Below are 22,650 nucleotides of genomic sequence, written 5' to 3'. Positions count from 1 at the left end.
TATAATTATGGAGCAAAGATCGCGTGTACTCCCAATCAGTATGCACAAGGAAATGTTTCAGACCAATTAAGCGAGTGTGTGTACATTGTAGAGTATATACAGTATTGCATATCTTGTGCTTATAAAGAGAGGTATCAAAAAACAAAGCTCACTATGAAGTGCTACTGCATAAGAAGCATAAAAAATGAATATGAATAATTAAGAAGGAACCAGTGACATGTCATGGTGCAGATCATTCAGGTGTGGAGGACAAAACGGTAAACTGGACATGGTTTTCTGGGTTCAATTGGCGTTTATTTATGAAAAACAGAATCAAGCGGATAGTTCTACTTAAAATGAAATTGCCAGCACACCTTAAATAACCAACTATACAGATAAACAATTCTGTGGAATGTCAGCAACATCGAAGAAATGCATGGATTTAATAAATAATATAAAATGAATTCTTGTTAAAATATAACTCTTGTTCTATTCCTACATAACTACCTTCATTACCAAAATACAGCCAAGTCCATTATGACATCTTTCAGACAGAATAACTGAATATGCACAATTCTGTTGTACAGGGACGATAGGTGTTATCTTACCTTGGATGAAATATGTACACCTTTATGAAACAGTGATGTCACAACTCAAGAATGGTTTGCATGAGAGCAGATGTAGGGACACAAAACCTAATCAAAAGTCAAGGAAGCAATGATGCAGGACATGACTCTTGCTCCTATTAGCTGTATGGGAGAATTAATAGACTGGCACAGCACAGTTCTTCCAGTACGGCAATTCATTTTGAAGACATCTTTGATATTGGGTTAAGGTCAGGCATAGTCATGCAAGACACAATTCTGTTAAATAGGAAAACCTGAATATACCAACATAAACTATATTTACGTGTAATCACTGTATGACCATGACACAGGAGGCCCCACAATAAAGACCATTGTGATTTTAACCAGGGACCCCAAATAAAGTGATATCTTAACCTTTTAAAGTAGATCTGCAATGGATAAAGCTTTTTATATTCCCTTATCTCTATACTAAGATTTTGATGATCTTCACAATAGGTGATTTCATATAATCTATAAAAATATAGATCACTAGGTTACATAAATTGTTCATAACAGTTTAGAGACCAATATTCGCACAACCTCCGTATTCCTATTGAACTTTGTACAGGTTTTTGTTACATTGTGGTTATTATTATGGATCTTATGGTCTTGGACAGATCCAGTGCTCCTGGCACAATGACAGATACTGGATCCCTGGTGATACTGCAGACTCTACTATAGTTCTGCTTGGTTCACACAGTAGCGTCATGACGGATCAATTCTCATACAGATCTCAACAAACCTTGACAGCAACGCTTTAAACTTGGACCCATCATAGAAAGCAAATATCAATATGAGCAGAACCTTAACCTAAAACCATATTGAACATGGCACCTCTATTGGCAACAGACAGGGAGGAGTATGACGCTATCAAAGGTGCTTTTAAGTATGAATGAACAGATGGATTGTTTTGGGTCTTATGCCATTTTTATTCTGGATGCCCTGATAAAGGACATTTTGGGTGAAGTCATGGTTGTTTATACCAATAGTGACTACCACATGACAGTATGTACTCTGTTCTTTCATATCCATGCCCATCATACTTCTTTCTACATGTGCATATTTTTATTTTAAAAAAAAGGGGGCAGGTAATTATTAAGAACATGCAACACTAACACGTCCAATCCATTAATATAACAGAGTTATATTTACAGTGGGATACTGTGCATTCACAGGAACGGCTACACAAGGGACACACCAGTAAAATAGACTGAATGCAAACAGAACGAGGTTTTGATGACAAAATCATGTCTAATAAATTGGAAATCTTCTTTCCAGGTGCAATTGTGTCGGCACTCCATGCTAGTAGTGAAGCTCCGTATCTGAGCAGCTTGACAGGCATGACAACCAATCTAGAAAAATAGCTTTTCTCTAGGAATGTGCTTGGCTTCAACTTTGTGCTCAGGCTATCTCCTTATTACCAAAGCGCGCATGTGTGGCATGTGTTTTCTTACTTTGAACAAGGCAAACAAATATGTTCTTTTCTTCAGTAGCTCATACAGGTGAGACGCCATGATGGCTGTGTGATCCGTTCTCCGTTGTCTGAATTGCAGACATAATCTCTGTAGTTGACCGACAAGGCTAGGCTGATAGATCAGAATTTAGCTATACTTTCTCATGAAACATACTGTAGCTTATAAAACAAAAACACTTCTTTACAAAAAATGGAATATCAGGGCCAAACAGAAGAAAAAACATACAGTAGATGCATTGTAAATGACTGGAGAAGGAATCATGCAGGAATTATCTGTTGGTGAGGTTTCCGTGTTTTGTGTCATACAGGCTACTGGTAAAATGAATCACCCCCCTGATAGCGGATATCGGAATGATTTAGGATTTTGAAAAAACAAGCAAGCAAATGGTTACAAAATAAATCTCTAGAGAGCGTGTTATAACTAAGCGTAATGTGGACCGAAGGAATGTTCACAGTGTTGAGTTAATATGGGATAGTAAATGACAGATCCAGTACAAGTTGGGATATATGCCAATACTCCATGCAGAAAATAGACGGCAAGATATCAGTAAAGCAGCAATGTGACTACTGGTTACATCATATGCTACCTGCTAATAATCACCAGTTTTCCTAGTTGTCTAGACATGGCCTAACTGTTCTGTCAAGTCACAGGAATGTATATGTCCATAAGTGGGAAGGAGTTTGCTCTATGTAGAAGGGCTATACTTCATAACATACAGAATTGTGTAGCCAATTCTCTGTACTTTACTCTCTTTTACCATCTCTAAATAGACCCACAAAACTTAAAGAGAGATCCTCCACTTTCTGCATAAACGGCAGAGCCTTCTGTTCCCCACAGGTACTGATGTAAACAAATTGTGCCATCTACAGCGTCCCAAGATGGCGGCTGTATCCTCTACTGCGCAGGCGCTGAAAGCATTCAGTCAGGCCACAGATAGAGGGCATCCATAGGTTCTCTGTATCAGGGCCTACACTGACAGCTTTCACTGCCTGTGCAGTAGCGAGCACCACTGCCATATTGGGAATCTATGGATAGCATGGCTTGTCCACATCTACATGAGCACTGGGAAAGAAGGGGGGTTCTGTGGTAAGCCCTGAAGAAATGTACCAGTTCCTTATGCCATTACACTTCAGTGAATGGCATCTCTGAAATGTATGCAAAAAGCAGCCAACCCCTTTAACCTAGCAAATAAATCCAGCATTATGGTGATACGTGACAAATACTGTATTATATGAATCAGAGATGGTGGCACCTTCCAAAATAAGGTGCCACCAGGCTAAATGGGTCCATGTTTTGAATGCAGTGGTGAATCTTTTGTTATTGCTGCATTTTACAGGATCTGCACATCAGTGCTCAGTAACAGTCATTACAACTCTATCCATAACTATGGCTTCCATAAATTCTTTAAAACTACAGTACGATAAGAAAATAGACACTTCGATGGAAATGATGACAAACAGGGTTGTGGCTCTGAAATGTGAGCAGAAGGGATAAGGTGCTATGGACAGATCGATACTAAGAAGCAGGTACCATCTCTCTTCCCTTCTTACAGAAAGAGACTACTTATGTCAGATGGGTGAATCTTCCAAGGTTACATGGTTTATCACTAGGCATTAAGTGTATGGGTTCGCTAACACCTTCAAAGTAGTAAAGATTATCTTGTAACCATTTCTTGCATTTGATATTTTATGAATTTTTTCTACCACTGTTGACAAGAGGAAGAAATCCAGGGTTAGGAGTAAAATACAGATGAAATGGGTTTCAGTGTTCCCTTTAAATGTAACATCTAACAATTGCTCTCAAACACTGCATGTGATTGTAATACATACATGGATTGATACTTCACAGTAGTTCAGTTATACTTAACCAATAACCATTTTACTTCCATTACACTAAAAATCTATCACATTCATAACACTTTCCCCGGTGGTTTAATCTGCCCATGGAACGGTGAGTACCACTGCATTTACCTAAACCAAGGAGAATGCATACGATGAGCAAAAGGCATTGAAAAGAATTGAGACTATGTAAAACGCAGCTGCAGATGTAGGTGCAGATAGATCGATGCTCCTCCTGCCTTCCCATGTAACTAATTCTTAAATTAATATTTACAAATACATTAAAAAGTTTCTGTTAAATACAGGGAATGTGGATCTAGGAAGCGTTTGAGTCCATTGGCACTTTGCACTTCATTGGTAAAATCAAAAGTGGGATGCAAAAATGCGTGGTGCAGCCAAAGCGACAGCTGAAGCGTAGAGTCCCCATCAGCCCGAGATGCCATTTCCAGTGAGTGCTTGTTCCAACCTAGCACAGGCGTATGTAGTAGGTAGCAACAAAAGATCAGACTGATTGTCTTGTCCTGCCTTAGATGCACAGTCTTACTATAAATGTTCATAGCTCTGTAGCTTTGATGATGCCTGACAGTAGGACAGCAATGAGAAGCCCAATGGTGGACATATGGAGGACAAGGACAAGAATTTCTGATGAGGACTGATTTAAGATTACAGCATGACACGTACCAGGGTTCTCCAACGTTCTCAACTACTATTCACTAAAGCATAAATTTGATTGATTAAAAAAAAAAAGTGCAATTGACCTGAAATGGCAAGAAAGCTGTCTTTATAGTAATTGTAAACGTATCTGTAAAATGAGCTTGTTTAATATCTGTGCTAAAATTGCTAACTGGCTACCAGAACACTGGACAAAGCTACCATGCACTCCTTTTTACCGATAATTGCTCTACTAGTATATTTCTATCCTCATACACGGCAAGACAGTGGTAGCCACTATACTGGTGAAGATACAGAACTGGGTGATTATTCTTGGTATGTATTCCCATGAAGTATCTACATTTTATAACCACAGGACAGATAGAAGTCATTACTTTGAAGTGCATAACCATTTCGACACACTGCCAGTTAACGTCAACAGTGCAAGTCAGGAGGACAAAAAAGGGTATTCAGGGAACAATTATGGCAACACTCAGGAAAGCTATCATCTTGAGAACATTCTTGCGACACAGTAATCCCCTCCAAAACCATCCAGGGATATGTTGAATTTCAGACATAAAAATTAACGTAAAAGCAACTACTGCAAAAACCATTTCATATTCTTGTTTGGCATACACGAAAGCATGCATATGCCAAGATAAAAAGCAAGGGTGGGATGCCTTGCTTCTTCAGCACAGGCCGTTCAGGATAAGCTGATGCAACTGAATGATGAGCAATCACTAAATTTGGCAACTTTTACAACTCTTCTGTTAGTGAAAATTCATCTCTTCATTGCCTCAAGCTGCATGACCTCTTCGAGACTTCAGGCGGTAAAGACCAGTCTTCAGTAGACAATGTGTGATGCAGGCTCCCAAAGCTTCTTTTATATACACCTTGCTGTTGAGGACCATACAAGTAACTAATAACAATGCTGTGGACCTTGGTCAAGGTGTTATATAAGTAGTTATCCCTAAGATTTCTTGGTCCTGTCCTGCCCCCTAAAGGCCATTGCTATTTCTGTGACTAAGTGGTGGTTTGGAGATCTCTACAACTGCGGACCGCGACTTGTTCAGAAACTTTGGAGCTCGACGTAAAAGCCTCTGTGCCTCGGTAAAAGCTTCAGTCAGTTCTTTCTTCCACTGTACAAATTCTGGATCACTCTGTAAAAAAAAAAAAAGTGCAAAAAATAAAATAAAAATCAGAACTGCTTAATTCTAATTTAATGGGATTGCCTATTGCATATGATCTTTGAGTTACAGGGAGCCCTGCAAAAATAAAAAGTTTAGGCCACTCTTGGAACACCGAAAGATTCATTGTAATTTATGGGGGAATCTATGTTCTGGAGAATAATAACTCCCATAAAAAAAAAAAGTTGGGACGCTGTGTAAAATGGAAATAAAAACAGGATGCCATGATATGTTATGAGACAATTTGCCATTTCATGAAAAATAAATAAAAATCAACTGCTTCTATAATCTATTGTGAATAAAAATATGGGTAATAAAATTAGATTTCCAAATAATTGCTTTCAGTTTTTATTTACTGTTATTTATATTTTAGACAGTGTCCCAACATTTTTGGCATTGGGGTTGTAATACCAAACTACTTGAATGGATTTGGAAACCTGCGGCCTTCTTCTTCTTTCTAATGTGGTGCAACCATCTTGTAATATGTTTTTAAACCAAGCATGACATATCTTTCTCATCATCGCCACATTTTCATATTTTTGGTCTGCTTTTTCTTCATCTATTTTAACTTTTTGTAAATGTTTTCCACTTGGGAACTGGTTCCATATAGGTTTAAAAATTAGAATAGACCAAACACGGACTAAAACATATGTCCATATTGTATAAATGCACTCTAAGGGCTTCCAAAGATGTCACCAATGCTAAAAGGGTTGTCCAGCTCTCAGGATAAGCCATCACTCCGCACCCACCAGTGATCATTTGTTTGGGTGCAGCTGCTTTGCTACTAGTCGGTGATAAAACTACACAGCACTGTCAACCTTATAGTGGCGGGAGCTTGTTTCTACAGTATTACTCTGTCCACTACAAGGCGGAGTAGTTCTGGCGCCGACTGCCGGCAATGGAGCTACATCCAATGCCCTGATTAAAATGTTTGAAATAAGAAAAAGTCATGGTGTATGATTTCATCTTTTGTTGCTTGAAGGAAAAAAACGTCAGGTAAATTTATACTGCAGTCTATGGCACATATTAAAACAGACGTACCTCACACTGCAAGACAAATTGCTTAGCCCCTTTAATCCTCAACAAGATGCATTTTTTATCCTTTATCTGGGTTTCTTCCACAGACACGATCTGTTCCATTGTCAATAAATTTTGCTGCACGGCAAAAAAATAAAAGAATGAAATATAAGATACATTGCTCAACTCTTGACATTTACGTTCTACACAGTAAGATAAACTATTTCTATGAAATACAATTCTGAAGAAATCCCTGTATACCACAGCAAAACAAGGAGTGAATGGGAGCCTATGGCATCTGTATTAAAGCAGACATATACACACTCTATATACAGTCTCAACATTTTGTGCCAAAGTGTATTTCAATGTATAAGTGCAAGGAACCAGTAACCTTCACATTACTGTACATGACAATGATTGAAATCTGGAAAATCCTTATGAAAGAGTTGATACTTTAATATGGGGTATTCCAATCTCAGACATGTATGCCATATCTACAGGACACGCCATAAATGCCTGATAGATAGGAGTCCGTAACTTGTGAGATGTGGAAACAGAATAGCCTGCGTATCCCCATAGACCTCTGGCTGAAGCATTCACGCAGGATGGGGGGCCCTGTCTAGAGATAGGTACGGATCCCAGAGGTGAGACCCACATCCATCAGACATTTATGGCATATATTGTGGCTATGTCACAAGTGTCCAAGATGGGAAAAGCCCTTTAAAAATAGAGACTGTGGATCACAGCTGTGCTACAGGAAGATCCTACACTACAAGAGACATCTTATACTTAGAGCACTAATACCTTACCAGGTGATGTTTTTTTATATATATACGCCAGGATTCCTAAATAAGACACAAAATGATCAATAAACTATTAATTGCTCTTTAAGTCTAGTGATTGAGCCTCTGGTCAAAACACACAAAAGATATGCTTTGGCCAATTTCAGTAGGGCAAGTTATAATCGCACCACATTAGGCTTTGTTCTTACTTTCAGTATAGGCTTCATCAGAAGCCTCCATCATATCCAATGGACTTCATTACAAGTCAATAGAGTCCACCAGGTGGCCTAAGGGTTAACCCCTTAAAGGGGTTTTCATGTAATAACTACATTTTATCTAAAGTCTGCAGCCTGTCTCCTGAAACAGAATGTCTGTGAAGGTTCTCATTTATCCAGGTCATGGTATATCTGTAAAGAATAAATCAAGGCAACTGGACGTACTGTAGCTTTTTTGAAAACGTTACACTCGTTCTTCCAACGAGCTTTCTCAATTCTGAGTGACTGTACAAGAATTTTCTGGGAATAAATATGTAACTGAATCAACATCTGGTAATTATACCCAACATGGGGTCAGAGGTCATTATACCCAGCATGGAGTCAAAGGTGTTGATTCCATTATCCTAATTGGAGTCAGTAGGTGATAATAACCTCGCAGAAAAATGTGTCAAGACAGCATTGTATGTGGCAGACTATAGATGTCTAACCCCCCACCTCTATTCAAGCTTGGCTTCTCCATTTTTTACGTAGATGGCCTCCTTCACACCTCGTTTGTACCAATCAGCCTCCTTATCCAAAACACGTACTTGACTGTCTTCAAAGGTGTGACCTGTTTCTTTTATATGTAAGTACACGGCTGAATCTTGACCAGAGGTTTTGGCTCTTCTATGCTGAGCCATATGCTGATGTAGTTGTTGTTTTGTTTCGCCGATGCTCAGAACTGTATATCGCCGATATAACAAAACAACAACTACATCAGCATATGGCTCAGCATAGAAAAGTCAAAACCTCTGGTCAAGATTCAGCCGTGTACTTACATATAAAAGAAACAGGTCACACCTTTGAAGACAGTCAAGTACGTGTTTTGGATAAGGAGGCTGATTGGTACAAACGAGGTGTGAAGGAGGCCATCTACGTAAAAAATGGAGAAGCCAAGCTTGAATAGAGGTGGGGGGTTAGACATCTATAGTCTGCCACATACAATGCTGTCTTGACACATTTTTCTGCGAGGTTATTATCACCTACTGACTCCAATTAGGATAATGGAATCAACACCTTTGACCCCATGCTGGGTATAATGACCTCTGACCCCATGTTGGGTATAATTACCAGATGTTGATTCAGTTACATATTTATTCCCAGAAAATTCTTGTACAGTCACTCAGAATTGAGAAAGCTCGTTGGAAGAACGAGTGAAACGTTTTCAAGAAAGCTACAGTAAGTCCAGTTGCCTTGATTTATTCTTTACAGACTTTCCTGAAACAGAAGATTCATACTCACCTGCTCCCTGTCTCTATCTTTGGGTCCCTACAGTATTTACATCCAGCGGTGCATGGGCAATTCTCACATGCTCCGCTGCAATCAAGACTGGCTTCAGCAGTGACATGTTGCTTGTGGCCACATCCCCTCTGAATCCAGTTATTAGCTGCTGCAGATCATATGACCATGCGCATGCACTGCCGGATGTAAACACTGCAGGGACCAGACGATGGTGACAGTGGAGGCAGCGGAGGGGACTGGAGCAGAGGGGAGCAAGTATGTATGAATCTTCTGTTTCAGGAGGCAGGCTGTAGGCAGTAGATAAAATGCAATCATTACAGAAAAACCCCTTTAAGGACAGGGACAACTTTCATTTTTTTCTCTCCACATTCCACAAAAGCCAAAACGTTTTACTGCTCCGTTCATGAGGGCTTATTTTTTGTGAGACAAGTAGTATTTTTAATGGCCATATCTGGCATTGAAAAATGGGAAAGAAATCATTTGTTGGGTGAAACTGAAAACCCCCCACAATTCCACCATTATTTTTTGGGTTTTGTTTTTACGATGTTCACTTTGCACTAAAAATGGCATGACAATCCTATCCTGTGGTTCAGTATGATTACAGCGATACATGTATATAGTTTTCCATATCTTTTAAAATAATAAAAACAAAATCTTTGCATCGCCATATTCGCCATATTCTTTTAAGGCTTGTTTTTTTGTTGTCCAAGCTGTCGGTTGTCTTGGTCCCATATTGGTACATACAACTTTCTGATCACGTTTTATTTCTTTTTTTTTGGGGGGGGGGGGGGGCGATCAAAACAGTGATTCACCAATTTATTATATTTCTTTATGTTAAGGCATAGATATATTTTTATACTTTAATAGTTTGGACATTTTCAGATGCACCGATATCAATTATGCTTATTTTTTTTATTGTTTATTTAATATGTAAAACTGGGAAAGGAGGTGATTTGAATTTAATTCTGTAGTCTTTTTATATATAAAAATAAAATAAAAATGTTATATTAAAACAATTTTTTTTATTTTGTGCATGCATTTGTCTGATGCCTTATACCACAGACTGCAAAAGTTTACCAATACAGTCTATGGGGATTCCCTGTACTTCCTATTAAGCCATGCCGCAGTTTGCCGTTTCAGGCCTGGGAGCCTTCACAAGGCTCCAGGCTGCAAAGCAACAAGTTTCACTGCATGGGGTGCGCTCAGTGGGAGATGACCGTGGCATTTGAAGGTTTAAATGAATGATATCCTGCTAACTGTCGACACGTGTCAGCTGTATTATACACCCAGCACCCATCGCTTATGGAGTGAGATCAGCTCGTGAACTCACTCCATACATGCAGTGTCAGACTGGGGTTCCTTGGGTTCACCAGAGGAAATTATTTTGGGGATGAACTCCTATATCATCAGTAAAGTCTAATAGGGTTTTGATTCAATTAAATAGACCCTTGTAGTAAGTGATTGGTTCTAAATGCAGCTCCAAATGGGATTTTTTTCTCATGGACCTTTGGGGCCCACTATGGTATCAGTGCCTGGGCATACTGGCGGATCCTCTGGTACTCTGGTAGGCCAGTCTGATGCTGCATACATACCACACATGAAAATTACATACAGTGTGCATGTACATCATTGTGTTAAGAGGTTAAAAAGAAATCTGGCAGCGGACTGTGATAAAATGACAAAAAAAACAAAAACGTATAAGGCCTCATGCACACGGCCGTTTTGGTCCGCATCCGAGCCGCAGTTTTGGCGGCTGGGATGTGGACCCATTCACTTCAATGGGGCCGCAAAAGATGCTGTCTACATCCATTGCTCCGTTCCGTAGCCCCGCAAAAAATAAATAAATAAATAATATATATATATATATATATATACACATGTCCTATTCTTGGCCGTTTTGTAGACAAGAATAGGCATTTTTACAATGGGCCGCCTGTTCTGTAAATTGCGAAGGCACACGGGCGGCTTTTGTGTTTTGTGGACCGCCAAAAATTGAATGGTCGTGTGCATGGGGCCTTAACCTGTTAAATGTTCACCGCTCCTGCACATCATCACTTTGGCCATGTTCAGGAGCATCAGTGCTTGATTGCAGGGGCTTTTAGCAGATATTGCCTTGTCTGTATTTTATCAGCTTAGCTCAGATTTTTTTTATCTCTGGACATCCCCTTTAATTGCTGCATAGATGAAAGGTTCTGTAGTTTTCTAGCATAATCTGTTTTTTTATTCACTATTTCATAGATTGCCATTTGTTTTCATAAAATAAGAACACAGACGTAATACTGCTCACAATTGGAGGCAATATTAGGCAATCCTCTGTAGGCTAAAACTCATCGGCAACACAAATCTCCCTCCTATTCTTATCAATGTAGGGAAGAGCTATTCAATCCTTGCAGAAAAATATCTAAATTGGATATACAGTAATAAGCATTCAGCTGTGATGTGTTAGGTATGCACAGTCAATCAATATAAAAATGATCAGTACTACACCTGAGAATCCAGCTTTATATAGTAGGTATCAGTAGCTCTACATGTACTCCTCTGAGGGATAGTGAACGGACTGATGAACAGCTCTGAATCAGTGGTGGAATACATGAACTACTTATACCTTGGTTAGAAAGCTGGATTCTCAAGTATACATTCAGCACCCATCAGCTTTATATCTACTGATGTTAAGAAGTGTGAACTACTTCTTTGAGCAGGCTGCTGAGTTTCAGACTTTTCTGTCTGAACTATTATATTTTGGAGGTACGTGCAGGTTTTTAGCATCTAGGTATTAAAATATTCCCCTTCACTGAAAGCAAGCATTGCAAATTATAGGAGTCGAAACAAAATATATTACCCAAATTTCTTTACGTATAAGGCTACGCTTCAGTTTTGTCCCCATTCATTGTCAATGGGGACAAAACTGAACAAACCGGAACGCATCAGAATGCATTCCTGTTGCCGTTTATTGCATTCTGTGACCGGACACAAAACTGCTGTAAACTGCGGTTTCATGTCGTTTGCGAAACTGAACAAGCCGGACCAGGCACTAAAAACAATGTAAGTCGATGGTGCCGGATGTGTTCTTTTCAGACAGGAAAAAAATGGATCCGGCACTAGCACTATAGTATGTCAATGGGTGCTGGATCCTTTTTTTTTACTGTCCGTTTTTCCGGTTTGTTCACTTTCGATTTAATACAACTGCATCCGAAAGGAACAGATACAGCTGGTTGTATTAAATCAAACTGAAGCGGTTTTGAGATCCTTTACTTTGCATATGTGAAAGTAGCCTAACTGGAAATCTCCATTAATAGTCTTCTGACACGCCGTTCCCCCCCGATGCTTCACATTACCAAATATTTTTGGTGGATCTCCACTACAAATGTTTCCCTAACTATGTAGTGATCTTACCCGAGATTCTCCTTCTCCCCTCCATTCAAGTCTGTTTGGAAAGAGGTAAAAGTAACGCCGCTGCCACTGAGTCAAGAAAGGGTTTCCCAGCTTCAGCATATAGCCATGCATAATGCAGTCCTTCCCCAGTGCATAATCTATGAAAGAAAGCGGGCTCATCAGCCAATGAATAACAATATAACCCAATACTAATCACACAGCAGCAGACCACTAATTCACCAACAGTGCACTTTGTTCAGACAGCACTCCACCTCTCCACAGGTTGTGAGTGGTACTGCAGCTCAGCCCCATTCATTCAATGGAACCGAGCTGCAATGCCAGACACAACCTTTGGACTGATCTCACAACCCTGTAAGATTTACATTTCAGACTCCATTTTTTCAGCACATGTACTAATAATCTCCTTGTGCACAGTTACAAAATTCACCTTCTTCATGACCAAGCTGCTTGTTTTTGGCTCGTTTCCGGGCTTCAATCTTATCAGTATCTGCGTTGACAGCTTCATAAACCGTTTCTGCAACTTCTTGTTGCCAACGCTCAGATATCACCAAGGGGAAGTTCTTGTATAGTTCCTGATCACTATCAAGAAGCTAGAGAGAGAAATCAGGCTTGTGAGATGAGGGAAAAAAGTGAAGGTGCAGTGGAAAGCATACTCTGCATACACACGTGACAGTATCTCCAGCTCTGCTATTACCCCCCCAGCTGTATACGGTCCATGATGCCTTCTGATGAAGGTTTAACATGAATGCCACTCTATACCTTTACTTAAAGGGGTTGTCTGAATTATATCTATTGATGACGTATCCTCAGGATAGGTCATAAATTTCAGATCGGTGGGGTCCGACACCCGGCACCCCCACCGATTAGCTGTTTAAAGAGGAGGCGCGCGCCGTGCCAGCGCTGCCTCCCCTTCACTGTTTACCTTCTAGCCGTTGCATCTGCAGTGGTGAGCAGGTGTAATTACACCCAAGCCGTACTATTGAAATAAATGGGACAGTTAGGTGTAATTACACCTGCTCACCGCTGCAGATGCAACGGCTAGAAGGTAAACAGTGAAGGGGAGGCAGCGCTGGCACGGCGAGCGCCTCCTCTTCAAACAGCTGATCAGTGGGGGTGCTGGGTGTCGGACCCCGCCAATATGATATTAATGACCTATCCTGAGGATACGTTATCAATAAATATAACTTGGACAACCCCTTTAAGGAAGTTGTGATGTAAAAACAATAGCAGAAATAATGTGCTGTGGAGCTGTGGGGATTCTGAGTCAGATTGTATCAGACAAAACATTTTTTGAGGTGTAACCCTGTGGTTTCTGTTCCTCTGCAGCCTTATGTATCGGAGGTTGCAACAGACAGTATGGTAGCTTTGTGCCTGTTGAGAATGTATCATTGTGTACTATAACAGTCAGGAAACTATAGAAAATATAATGTAATATTACAGAGAAAAAGTTACTAGTTATTTGATAATATTACTCGTCTATACTGTGAACTGTAATGGATGGTCTCTATCAGAGGATTGACTTTAGGCTCTTTTACCCCAATGTTAACATGTTCAATAGAGTCCCCAACTATGACACTTCATTTTTACTACTGGTGTCCTTGTATGGGGCAGTTAGACCTTTTGGGTGCCCTCAGACCTCAGAGCACTATAACATTGCAATCTTTTCATCCCCTATATTTATGCTCTTGATCTCTACCTGGTCCTCTCCTCAGGTCATTGGTGTCATACTGTTGAGGGTCTGACTCCTGGCACCCCTATCGATCAGTTGTTTGAAGGAGTTGCCTCCTCTTCCAAGTTTAACTGCATGCTGTCCCCCTTGCAGCGGCAGTGCAGTTTAATTACAGCTTCCTCTCCCATTACACTACACTCCCGCTGATCTGATATTGATGACCTATCCTGAGGATACAGACGCATTTCCAAATAAAATCTCACAAGTTCTTATTAAAATTCCGGGAGTTTCTCCTCTATATACGTCCGGGGTGGGAACAGACTCCCAGGAAAAGTAAGCAGAGTGCCACGAGGTTTACTTGTATTACTAGCCTGAGGATAAGTCATAAATATTATACAATTGCACAACCCCTTTAATGTCACATATTATGCTAAATCTGGTGTACATAATCAGTGTAAATATTAGAAAAAAAATGGAAGCGGCAGGACAAGAGAAGATGACATAACAGTGACAAAAGAAAAACTAATCATCATCATTGGTATGCCAAAATCCCCCTCCCCTGAGAAAAAAGCTCTTAAAGGGGTATTCCAGATACATAATTAAAAATTGGGTTAGAATGGGGTAAAATAATAAACAGTGATTAGTGACTACTGACGTTTGGCCACTGCTGCAGTCCCCACTTCTCTCCAACCCCTGTTCTAAGGCTCAACACAGCGGAAATGGCTTGAACGGTCACTGACTGAGGCGGGTCATTAGAGCATTAAACACTAGTTTATTCTTCATACACAAGAGAATAACAGGGTACATGATATCATAAAAAAGTCCCGTTACAAGGTACCTGCCTCTATGAGCAAGAGTGGTCTTCCCTTTGGTGCGTGTAATACCATATTTCTCAGAAATGTATAGCAAGTTGCAGTTTCAAGGGTTTTAGAAACAAGACTCTGCTTCAGTATAAATAAAAAAAATCTGTAAATTTCGTTCCTATTTTTGGTGGATAAAACTGACAGAGTTGTATGGTACAGTAGAACATGTGTGAATATAAGGTTTGTAAACTTGTGCTCCTACATATTGAAGATTTTACAGAACCTGCTTGAAGGGATCATTTTGACTGTCTAGGTCTCCAGATTTTTAGATCAATGTAAGAGAGGAAGAATTAGTAGACTAAATTACGGTTTTAGCTTTCATATGTTGCCAAGCTCCATAATAGCTTTTATTTAGCAATAAATGTGGATAAATGTGTTTTTTTCCACTGGAAGATAAATAATACATGGGGCTTTACTGTATATGCCCCTAAATCTACTGAATTATTGATCTACTAACACGATACTCTTATTGTAAAACATAACATGGACAAAACATTAATAAAAGGGGTTATCTCATTGGAGGCAAATTCTTTCAGAATGTGGCCTCTAAAGTGACAAAGATGGAGGTACTGGGCTAGAGAGGGCATAATGTCCAAATGTCCTAATAGTGGATAAGGACTGGCGAAACCAGCTTACCAGATCCCTGGTTGTCTTCACTGCGCTTCAGTCCCAGCAGAAACTGGATTACATGAGCCACTACAGCTAATGGCCCCTGCTGGGTTATGTGGCCCTTGGGAACATGTCACTGCTGAGGCCAGTCAATGGCTGCAGCAGTGCACATGACCCCATCCACAACAGAAGTTTACATACTGGGACTGAAGAACAGTGAAGACAGCTGGGACAACAGAGCCAAAACCAAGTGGTGGGGAGAAAGTAAGTATGCTTCCCTTCACAGGTCCATATGCAAAATAACTGTGGAGCACCAGTTATGGGTCTTCAACACAGAAAGCCAGATATCCTTCAAAGTGTTTTCTTTAGCTGATCTCGTTAAGATTAGCTATTGTTTTGTTTGAGTAGTCTCCAAGGCATCGCTTCTGGTTAGCTAGAATCCTACTCCACACTGATGAGGGGCAACACCCCAAAACAGCTGTCTGTGGATGGATAACTGGCTTAGGTCTTCCCTGTCAAATCCTTAAAGCTTGTAAAAGAGCGGGATCTTGACATAGGGGCCACTTAATATGGTGGATCTGGTGATCTGTAATGGAGACACCACTTTGCTCGGTTTTCCTTCCTTTGAAGTATATCTGGCTTTCTCTGTGTTGAAGACCCATAACTGGCGCTTCACAGTTATTTTGCATATTACTGTTTCCCAGGGAGCTTTGCACTTTGGATTGCTGTGTCGAGACTCTTAAATGAGGCTCCACAGTGTTTTCTTTAGCTGCTCTCCTTAAGATCAGCTATTGTTTTGTTTCCCTTCACAGGTCCAGCAGAGCTAGGAAGAATACAAAAAGAAGTAAATCCTGGAATACCCCAATTATAAGTCAATCAGGTCTATGAGAATAGATGTCAGGGTTGTGTTAGGATCTGAAGCCATGATGCTAATGTGAACAGAGTCACAATGTCATCTTCACTGTGCTTAACCACCTCAGCTCCCCCAGCTTAACTGCCTCCGGACCGCCTAACGCAGGATCGCGGTCCGGAGGCGGCAGCTCCAGGCAGAGTCACGCAGCGGTGCGTCATCTCGCGAGATTTGTTCGAGGGGGGTCACGTCATCAGCTTGCCAGCCAATGATCGTGGCTGGCAAGCTGATGATTTTTAAAAAATCCAATCACAAGCCATCTAACACATTATATTAGTAAATATAATGTGTTAAATGGCTTCCCTGCTCCTCTGCTGGTCCTTTTGGTCAGTTGGTCTCAGCAGAGGAGCAGGAATCACAGTGAGTAGCACCAAACACCACACACTTAGCCCCAGATCACCCCCCTGCACCCCAATTAACCCCTTGATCACCCCTGTCAATCACCTAGTGAAAGGAAAAAAGTGATCAGTGTAAACTGTCACTTTTTTTTTCACTGGTATTGACTGTTAGGTTTTAGGGATAGTTTAGGCCCCTTGGTTTGGTAGTTAGTCAACTCCTGTCGCTCTCTTCCTCCTTCGGCCTATCACAGTGGTCTTCAGCTCCCACCCACAGAGATGGTCACACTCTGGATCTGATCTTTACCCGCTTTTGCTCCCTATCTAACCTTTCTAACTCGCCTCTCCCCCTATCCGACCACAACCTACTCACCTTCTCTTCACTGGTCTCTTCTGTAGCCCCCCCGGTCCACACACCAGCACACCCCCGCAGGAACCTTAAACATCTCGACCTTCGCTTGCTTTCTGACTCTCTTCTCCCACTCTCTACCATCTGTTGCCTCCAAGACCCAGAAGCTGCTACCACCCTATACAACACCACAATAAGTACAGCTCTGGACACTGTTGCCCCCCTCACACATAACAAAATCCGGAAAATCAACAGACAACCCTGGCACACCAACCTGACCAAGAAACTCAGACAAGCTTCCAGGGCTGCTGAGCGACAATGGAAAAAATCCCCTTCTATAGATCATCTCACTGCATACAAGCAATCCCTTCTCATATTCAAATCCTCACTCGCTGATGCAAAACAGGCCTACTTCTCATCTCTCATATCTTCCCTGTCACACAGCCCTAAACAACTTTTTAGCACTTTTAACTCCCTTCTCCGCCCCCCAGCGCCCCCACCCTCTCCTCTCTTCTCAGCTGAGGACTTTGCCAAATATTTCAAACAAAAGATAGTCCACATCAGAGAAAGCTTTACTACACAGTCCCCACAGACCCTCTACACAACTGCTCGGTCCTCTACCCCCAAAACCCGCTTCTCCACCATTACAGAAGAAAAACTCTCCACTCTACTCTCCAGATCACATCTCACCACCTGTGCACTTGACCCGATCCCATCCCACCTCATCCCTAACCTCACCACAGTGTTTATCCCAGCCCTAACTCATCTCTTCAATCTATCACTAAACTCTGGTGTCTTCCCCTCTGCTTTTAAACATGCTACCATTACACCCATCCTCAAAAAGCCTTCACTTGACCCATCTTCCCTGTCCAGTTATCGCCCCATATCACTTCTTCCGTATGCCTCAAAGCTACTTGAACAACATGTCCATTCTGAACTGTCCTCCCACCTCTCCTTTTGCTCCCTCTTTGACCGCCTACAATCTGGCTTCCGACCCCACCACTCAACTGAGACTGCCCTTACCAAAGTCACCAATGACCTACTGACAGCCAAAACCAAGAAACAATACTCTGTCCTCCTTCTCCTTGACCTGTCCTCTGCCTTCGACACTGTTGACCACACCCTTCTGTTGCAAACTCTCTCATCTCTTGGCATCACTGACCTGGCTCTCTCCTGGATCACATCATACCTCACAGACCGGACGTTTAGCGTCTCCCACTCCCGCACCACCTCCTCGTCTCATGCCCTCTCTGTTGGTGTCCCGCAAGGCTCTGTCCTAGGACCCCTGCTCTTCTCAATCTACACTTTTGGCCTGGGACAGCTCATAGAGTCCCATGGCTTTCAGTATCACTCCTATGCTGATGACACACAAATCTACCTTTCTGGTCCAGACATCACCACCTTACTATCAAGAATCCCACAATGTCTATCTTCTATATCATCCTTCTTCGCCTCTCGCTTTCTTAAACTTAACATGGATAAGACAGAATTCATAATCTTTCCCCCATCTTGTTCAACCCCCCCAACAGACCTATCTATCACGATCAATGGCTGCACATTATCCCCAGTCAAAAAAGCCCGCTGCCTTGGAGTGACCTTAGATTCTGCCCTTTCCTTCCGACCGCACATCCAAGCCCTTTCCACCACCTGCCGCCTCCAACTCAAAAACATCTCCCGCATCCGTGCTTTCCTTAACTTTGAATCTGCGAAAATGCTCGTACATGCCCTCATTATCTCCCGCCTAGACTACTGCAACATTCTCCTCTGCGGCCTTCCATCTAGCACCCTCGCACCCCTCCAATCTATCCTCAACTCCGCTGCCCGACTAATCCACCTCTCACCTTATTACTCCTCTGCCTCTCCCCTCTGCCAATCCCTTCACTGGCTCCCCATTGCCCAACGAATCCACTTCAAAGTACTGACAAACACATACAAGGCCGTCCATAACCTGTCCCCTCCCTACATCTCTGAGCTACTTTCCCGATACATCCCCACACGCACTCTCCGATCCTCGCAAGACCTCCTTCTCTCCTCTCCTCTTATCGCCTCTTCCCACAATCGACTCCAAGATTTCTCCCGTGCATCCCCCATACTCTGGAACTCGCTACCCCAACATATCAGACTCTCACCTACAGTGGAATCCTACAAAAGAAACCTGAAAACCCACCTCTTCAGAAAAGCCTACAACCAATGACCCTGCTGCCTCTATACCGCCATGACCAACTCAACCCGCACCTACTGTGTCCTTCTCCCATACCATGTAGATTGTAAGCCCTCACGGGCAGGGCCCTCTCTCCTTCTGTACCAGTTTGTAACTCATCTTGTTTATGATTAGTACAATTGTCTGTTATGTATGTGCACCGCTTATCTATGTACAGCGCTATGGAATGAATGGCGCTTAAATAATAAATAATAATAATAATAATAGTTAGCGATAGTTTAGCGCCCAGCCCACCGCAGTCACTTATTCGCTGATTAGCGTATCGCTAATCAGCATTTGTACTTTTATAGTATCTGTAAGTGATCAGAACTGATCACAGTCAGATCTATAATAATATTAGTGTCACCTTAGTTCGCCCTCCACCCAAAACGCAGTGTTTGCCCGATCAGGCCTGATCGGTCGCCCACACGTGCGTTCACCCACGCCCGCCCCACCGCAGTGACAAAAAATATATTTTTTTTTTATCACTGCACAATCACTTTACAAGTGCTGCGGCGATAAAAAAAAGTTTTGATATTTTTTATCAACCGCAGCGGCCTCCGGTACTTCACTAGCCTCCCATTTGTAAGACAGGCTTGCTTTTTTTCTTGGGTAGTCTCAGGGAATACCCCTAAATTTAGTAGCCCAAATGTCAAACAAGGGGTATTCTTCTGAAGAGGCCTACAGGCTTCTGACCCAGTCGGATGAGGAATGGGAACCCTCATCTGATGAATCTAGCGGGTCAGAATATGAACCTGTAGAAAGCAGTGGCAGTCTGACACAAAGTTCGGATGAGGAGGTTGAGGTCCCTGATACTACCAGGTGTACCCGGCCCTGTGTCGCTAGACCACAGGTTGTGCAGTATCCGCTTCAAGGGCAGCAGAGTGGGGCTGGCGCTGTCGGATTACGTGGTGAGGCATACACCAGCAGCGCAGCCCTCCCTGGACCTAGTACCAGCACTGCCGTACAACCTGGTGAAGTGGCGAGCACCAGAAGGGCAGTTGAAGCTGGTACGGTGGCACGTGCAGTAGTTACCCCGTCGCAGCCACTGCACAGACAGGCCCGTAGAGCCCCTAGAATCCCTGAGGTGCTGGCAAATCCTGATTGGCAGTCCCCAACTTCAGCCGCACCTGTAGTTCCCCCTTTCACCGCCCAGTCTGGAGTTCGGGTTGAGACAGCTCAGATCGGCTCGGCCCTGGGATTTTTTGAGCTGTTCTTGACTGCGGAGCTCTTGGACATAGTCGTGGCAGAAACAAACCGGTATGCCACACAATTTATAACCGCCAACCCGGGAAGCTATTATGCCCAGCCTTTCCGGTGGAAACCAGTCCAAGTTTCCAAAATTAAAACTTTTCTGGGCCTTCTCCTCAACATGGGTCTAACCAAAAAGCATGAATTGCGGTCATATTGGTCCACGAACCCAATTCATCACATGCCCATCTTCTCTGCTGCCATGTCCAGGGCACGATTTGAGGCCATCCTGCGTTTCCTGCACTTTAGCGATAACACCACCTCCCGTCCCAGCTTTTGACCGGCTCCACAAAATTCGGCCCCTCATAGACCATTTCAACCTGAAATTTGCAGATTTGTATACCCCTGAGCAAAACATCTGCGTAGACGAGTCCCTAATACATTTTACCGGGCGCCTTGGCTTCAAACAATACATCCCAAGCAAGCGCGCCCGTTATGGGGTCAAATTGTATAAGCTCTGTGAAAGGGCCACAGGCTATACCCACAAATTTCGGATCTATGAGGGAAAAGATCAGACCCTGGAGCCGGTCGGTTGCCCTGACTACCTGGGGAGCATTGGGAAGACCGTCTGGGACTTGGTGTCACCCTTATTTGGCAAGGGGTACCATCTTTATGTGGACAATTTCTACACAAGTGTGGCCCTCTTCAGGCATTTGTTTCTAGAACAGATTGGCTGCTGTGGCACCGCGCGAACTAGTCGTGCCGGCTTCCCCCAACGGCTCGTTACCACCCATCTTGCAAGGGGGGAGAGGGCTGCCTTGTGTAACGAAGAACTGCTTGCGGTGAAATGGAGAGACACATGCTCTCCTCCATTCACGCAGACACGACAATCCAAATTGAGCGTGCAACCAGAGTCATTGAAAAGCCCCTCTTAGTCCACGACTATAACCTTCACATGGGAGGGGTGGACTTCAATGACCAGATGTTGTCTCCGTATTCAGTTTCCCAACGTACCAGACGCTGGTATATGAAGGTGTCTGTATATTTAATTAAATTGGCTCCGTATAATAGTTTTGTTCTCTACAGTAAGGCTGGGAGAACACGATCCTTCCGCAAATTTCAGGAAGAGATCATCGAGAACCTCCTGTATCCAGGAGGTTCCGTGGCCCCATCCACCAGTGTAGTTAGCCGTCTACACGAGCGACATTTCCCCAGTGTCGTTGCTCGTACCTCAACCCAACCGTCACCCCGAAAAAGATGTTGTGTCTGTAGCAGGAGTGGAATAAGGCGTGACACCCGCTATTTCTGTCCTGACTGCCCTGACCACCCTGCCCTATGCTTAGGGGAGTGTTTCCGGAAGTACCACACACAGGTACACCTAGCATAGGGATCACATCTCACCAGGACAGGCACACAGGACTATTAGGGCCCATTCATACACAGCTGCTGCAAACCTCTCCTTTCACCTGGGACAAAGTGCATAATTTGGGCGATTTGCGCTTTGCACATTGTCCCATGGGGAAGGAGAGGTTTGTCCTATAAAAGGTAAAAAAAATAAAAATAAAATAAAAACACCAGTAAACAAAAAAGTTAGTCAGTTCCAAAAGTTAAATAAAGTTTATATGTTCTGTTCAAAGGTTATTATAAAGTTAATAAAATTATTGCGTTGCGGCCTGTTTTTTCTTTTTTGTTTTGTTTTTTTTACCTTCCAGGTGGACCAACCGATCGACTAGCTGCAGCACTGATGTGCATTCTGACAGAAGCATTGCGCTGATGTCAGATTACATACAAGTCGAGAGAAGATTTCTCCTCTGCAGTAAAAGATACGTTTGCCGAGGCATATGAGCTGAGGAGGTGGCGGTGTTCATATGCTTTGGCAAACACTTTGTATATAAAATAAATAAATAAAATCCCGGCAATGATTTATTCATCCACATCGATTGATGTGAATGGAGAAATCTGGTTTGCCAGGGCATACGAGCTAAGGCTACTTTCACACTTGCGGCAGTGTGATCCGGCGGGCAGTTCCGTCGTCGGAACTGGCCGCCGGATCCGCTGATCTGCTGCTGACTGAAAGCAT

At 42.5% G+C, this 22,650-nt stretch overlaps 1 protein-coding gene across 3 annotated transcripts in view; it reads right to left on the bottom strand.

The window, feature by feature from the left end:
• Nucleotides 1-272: 272 nt before the first annotated feature.
• The window catches only part of GRK3 (G protein-coupled receptor kinase 3), a 287,657-nt gene continuing 265,279 nt past the window's right edge, over nucleotides 273-22,650 (bottom strand). For all 3 annotated transcript variants that reach the window (XM_044275379.1, XM_044275380.1, XM_044275381.1), the window contains exons 18-21: nucleotides 12,872-13,034; nucleotides 12,445-12,581; nucleotides 6,798-6,911; nucleotides 273-5,729 (exon numbers count right to left, since the gene is read on the bottom strand). In XM_044275379.1, coding sequence (XP_044131314.1) covers nucleotides 5,568-5,729; nucleotides 6,798-6,911; nucleotides 12,445-12,581; nucleotides 12,872-13,034 — 576 coding nt within the window. In that variant the 3' untranslated portion in view covers nucleotides 273-5,567. The remainder of the gene's footprint in view (nucleotides 5,730-6,797; nucleotides 6,912-12,444; nucleotides 12,582-12,871; nucleotides 13,035-22,650) is intronic.

Source organism: Bufo gargarizans, chromosome 1, assembly GCF_014858855.1.
Source record: "Bufo gargarizans isolate SCDJY-AF-19 chromosome 1, ASM1485885v1, whole genome shotgun sequence".
NCBI classification, from domain to species: domain Eukaryota; kingdom Metazoa; phylum Chordata; class Amphibia; order Anura; family Bufonidae; genus Bufo; species Bufo gargarizans.
This window is presented reverse-complemented; position numbering and strand designations above follow the sequence as displayed.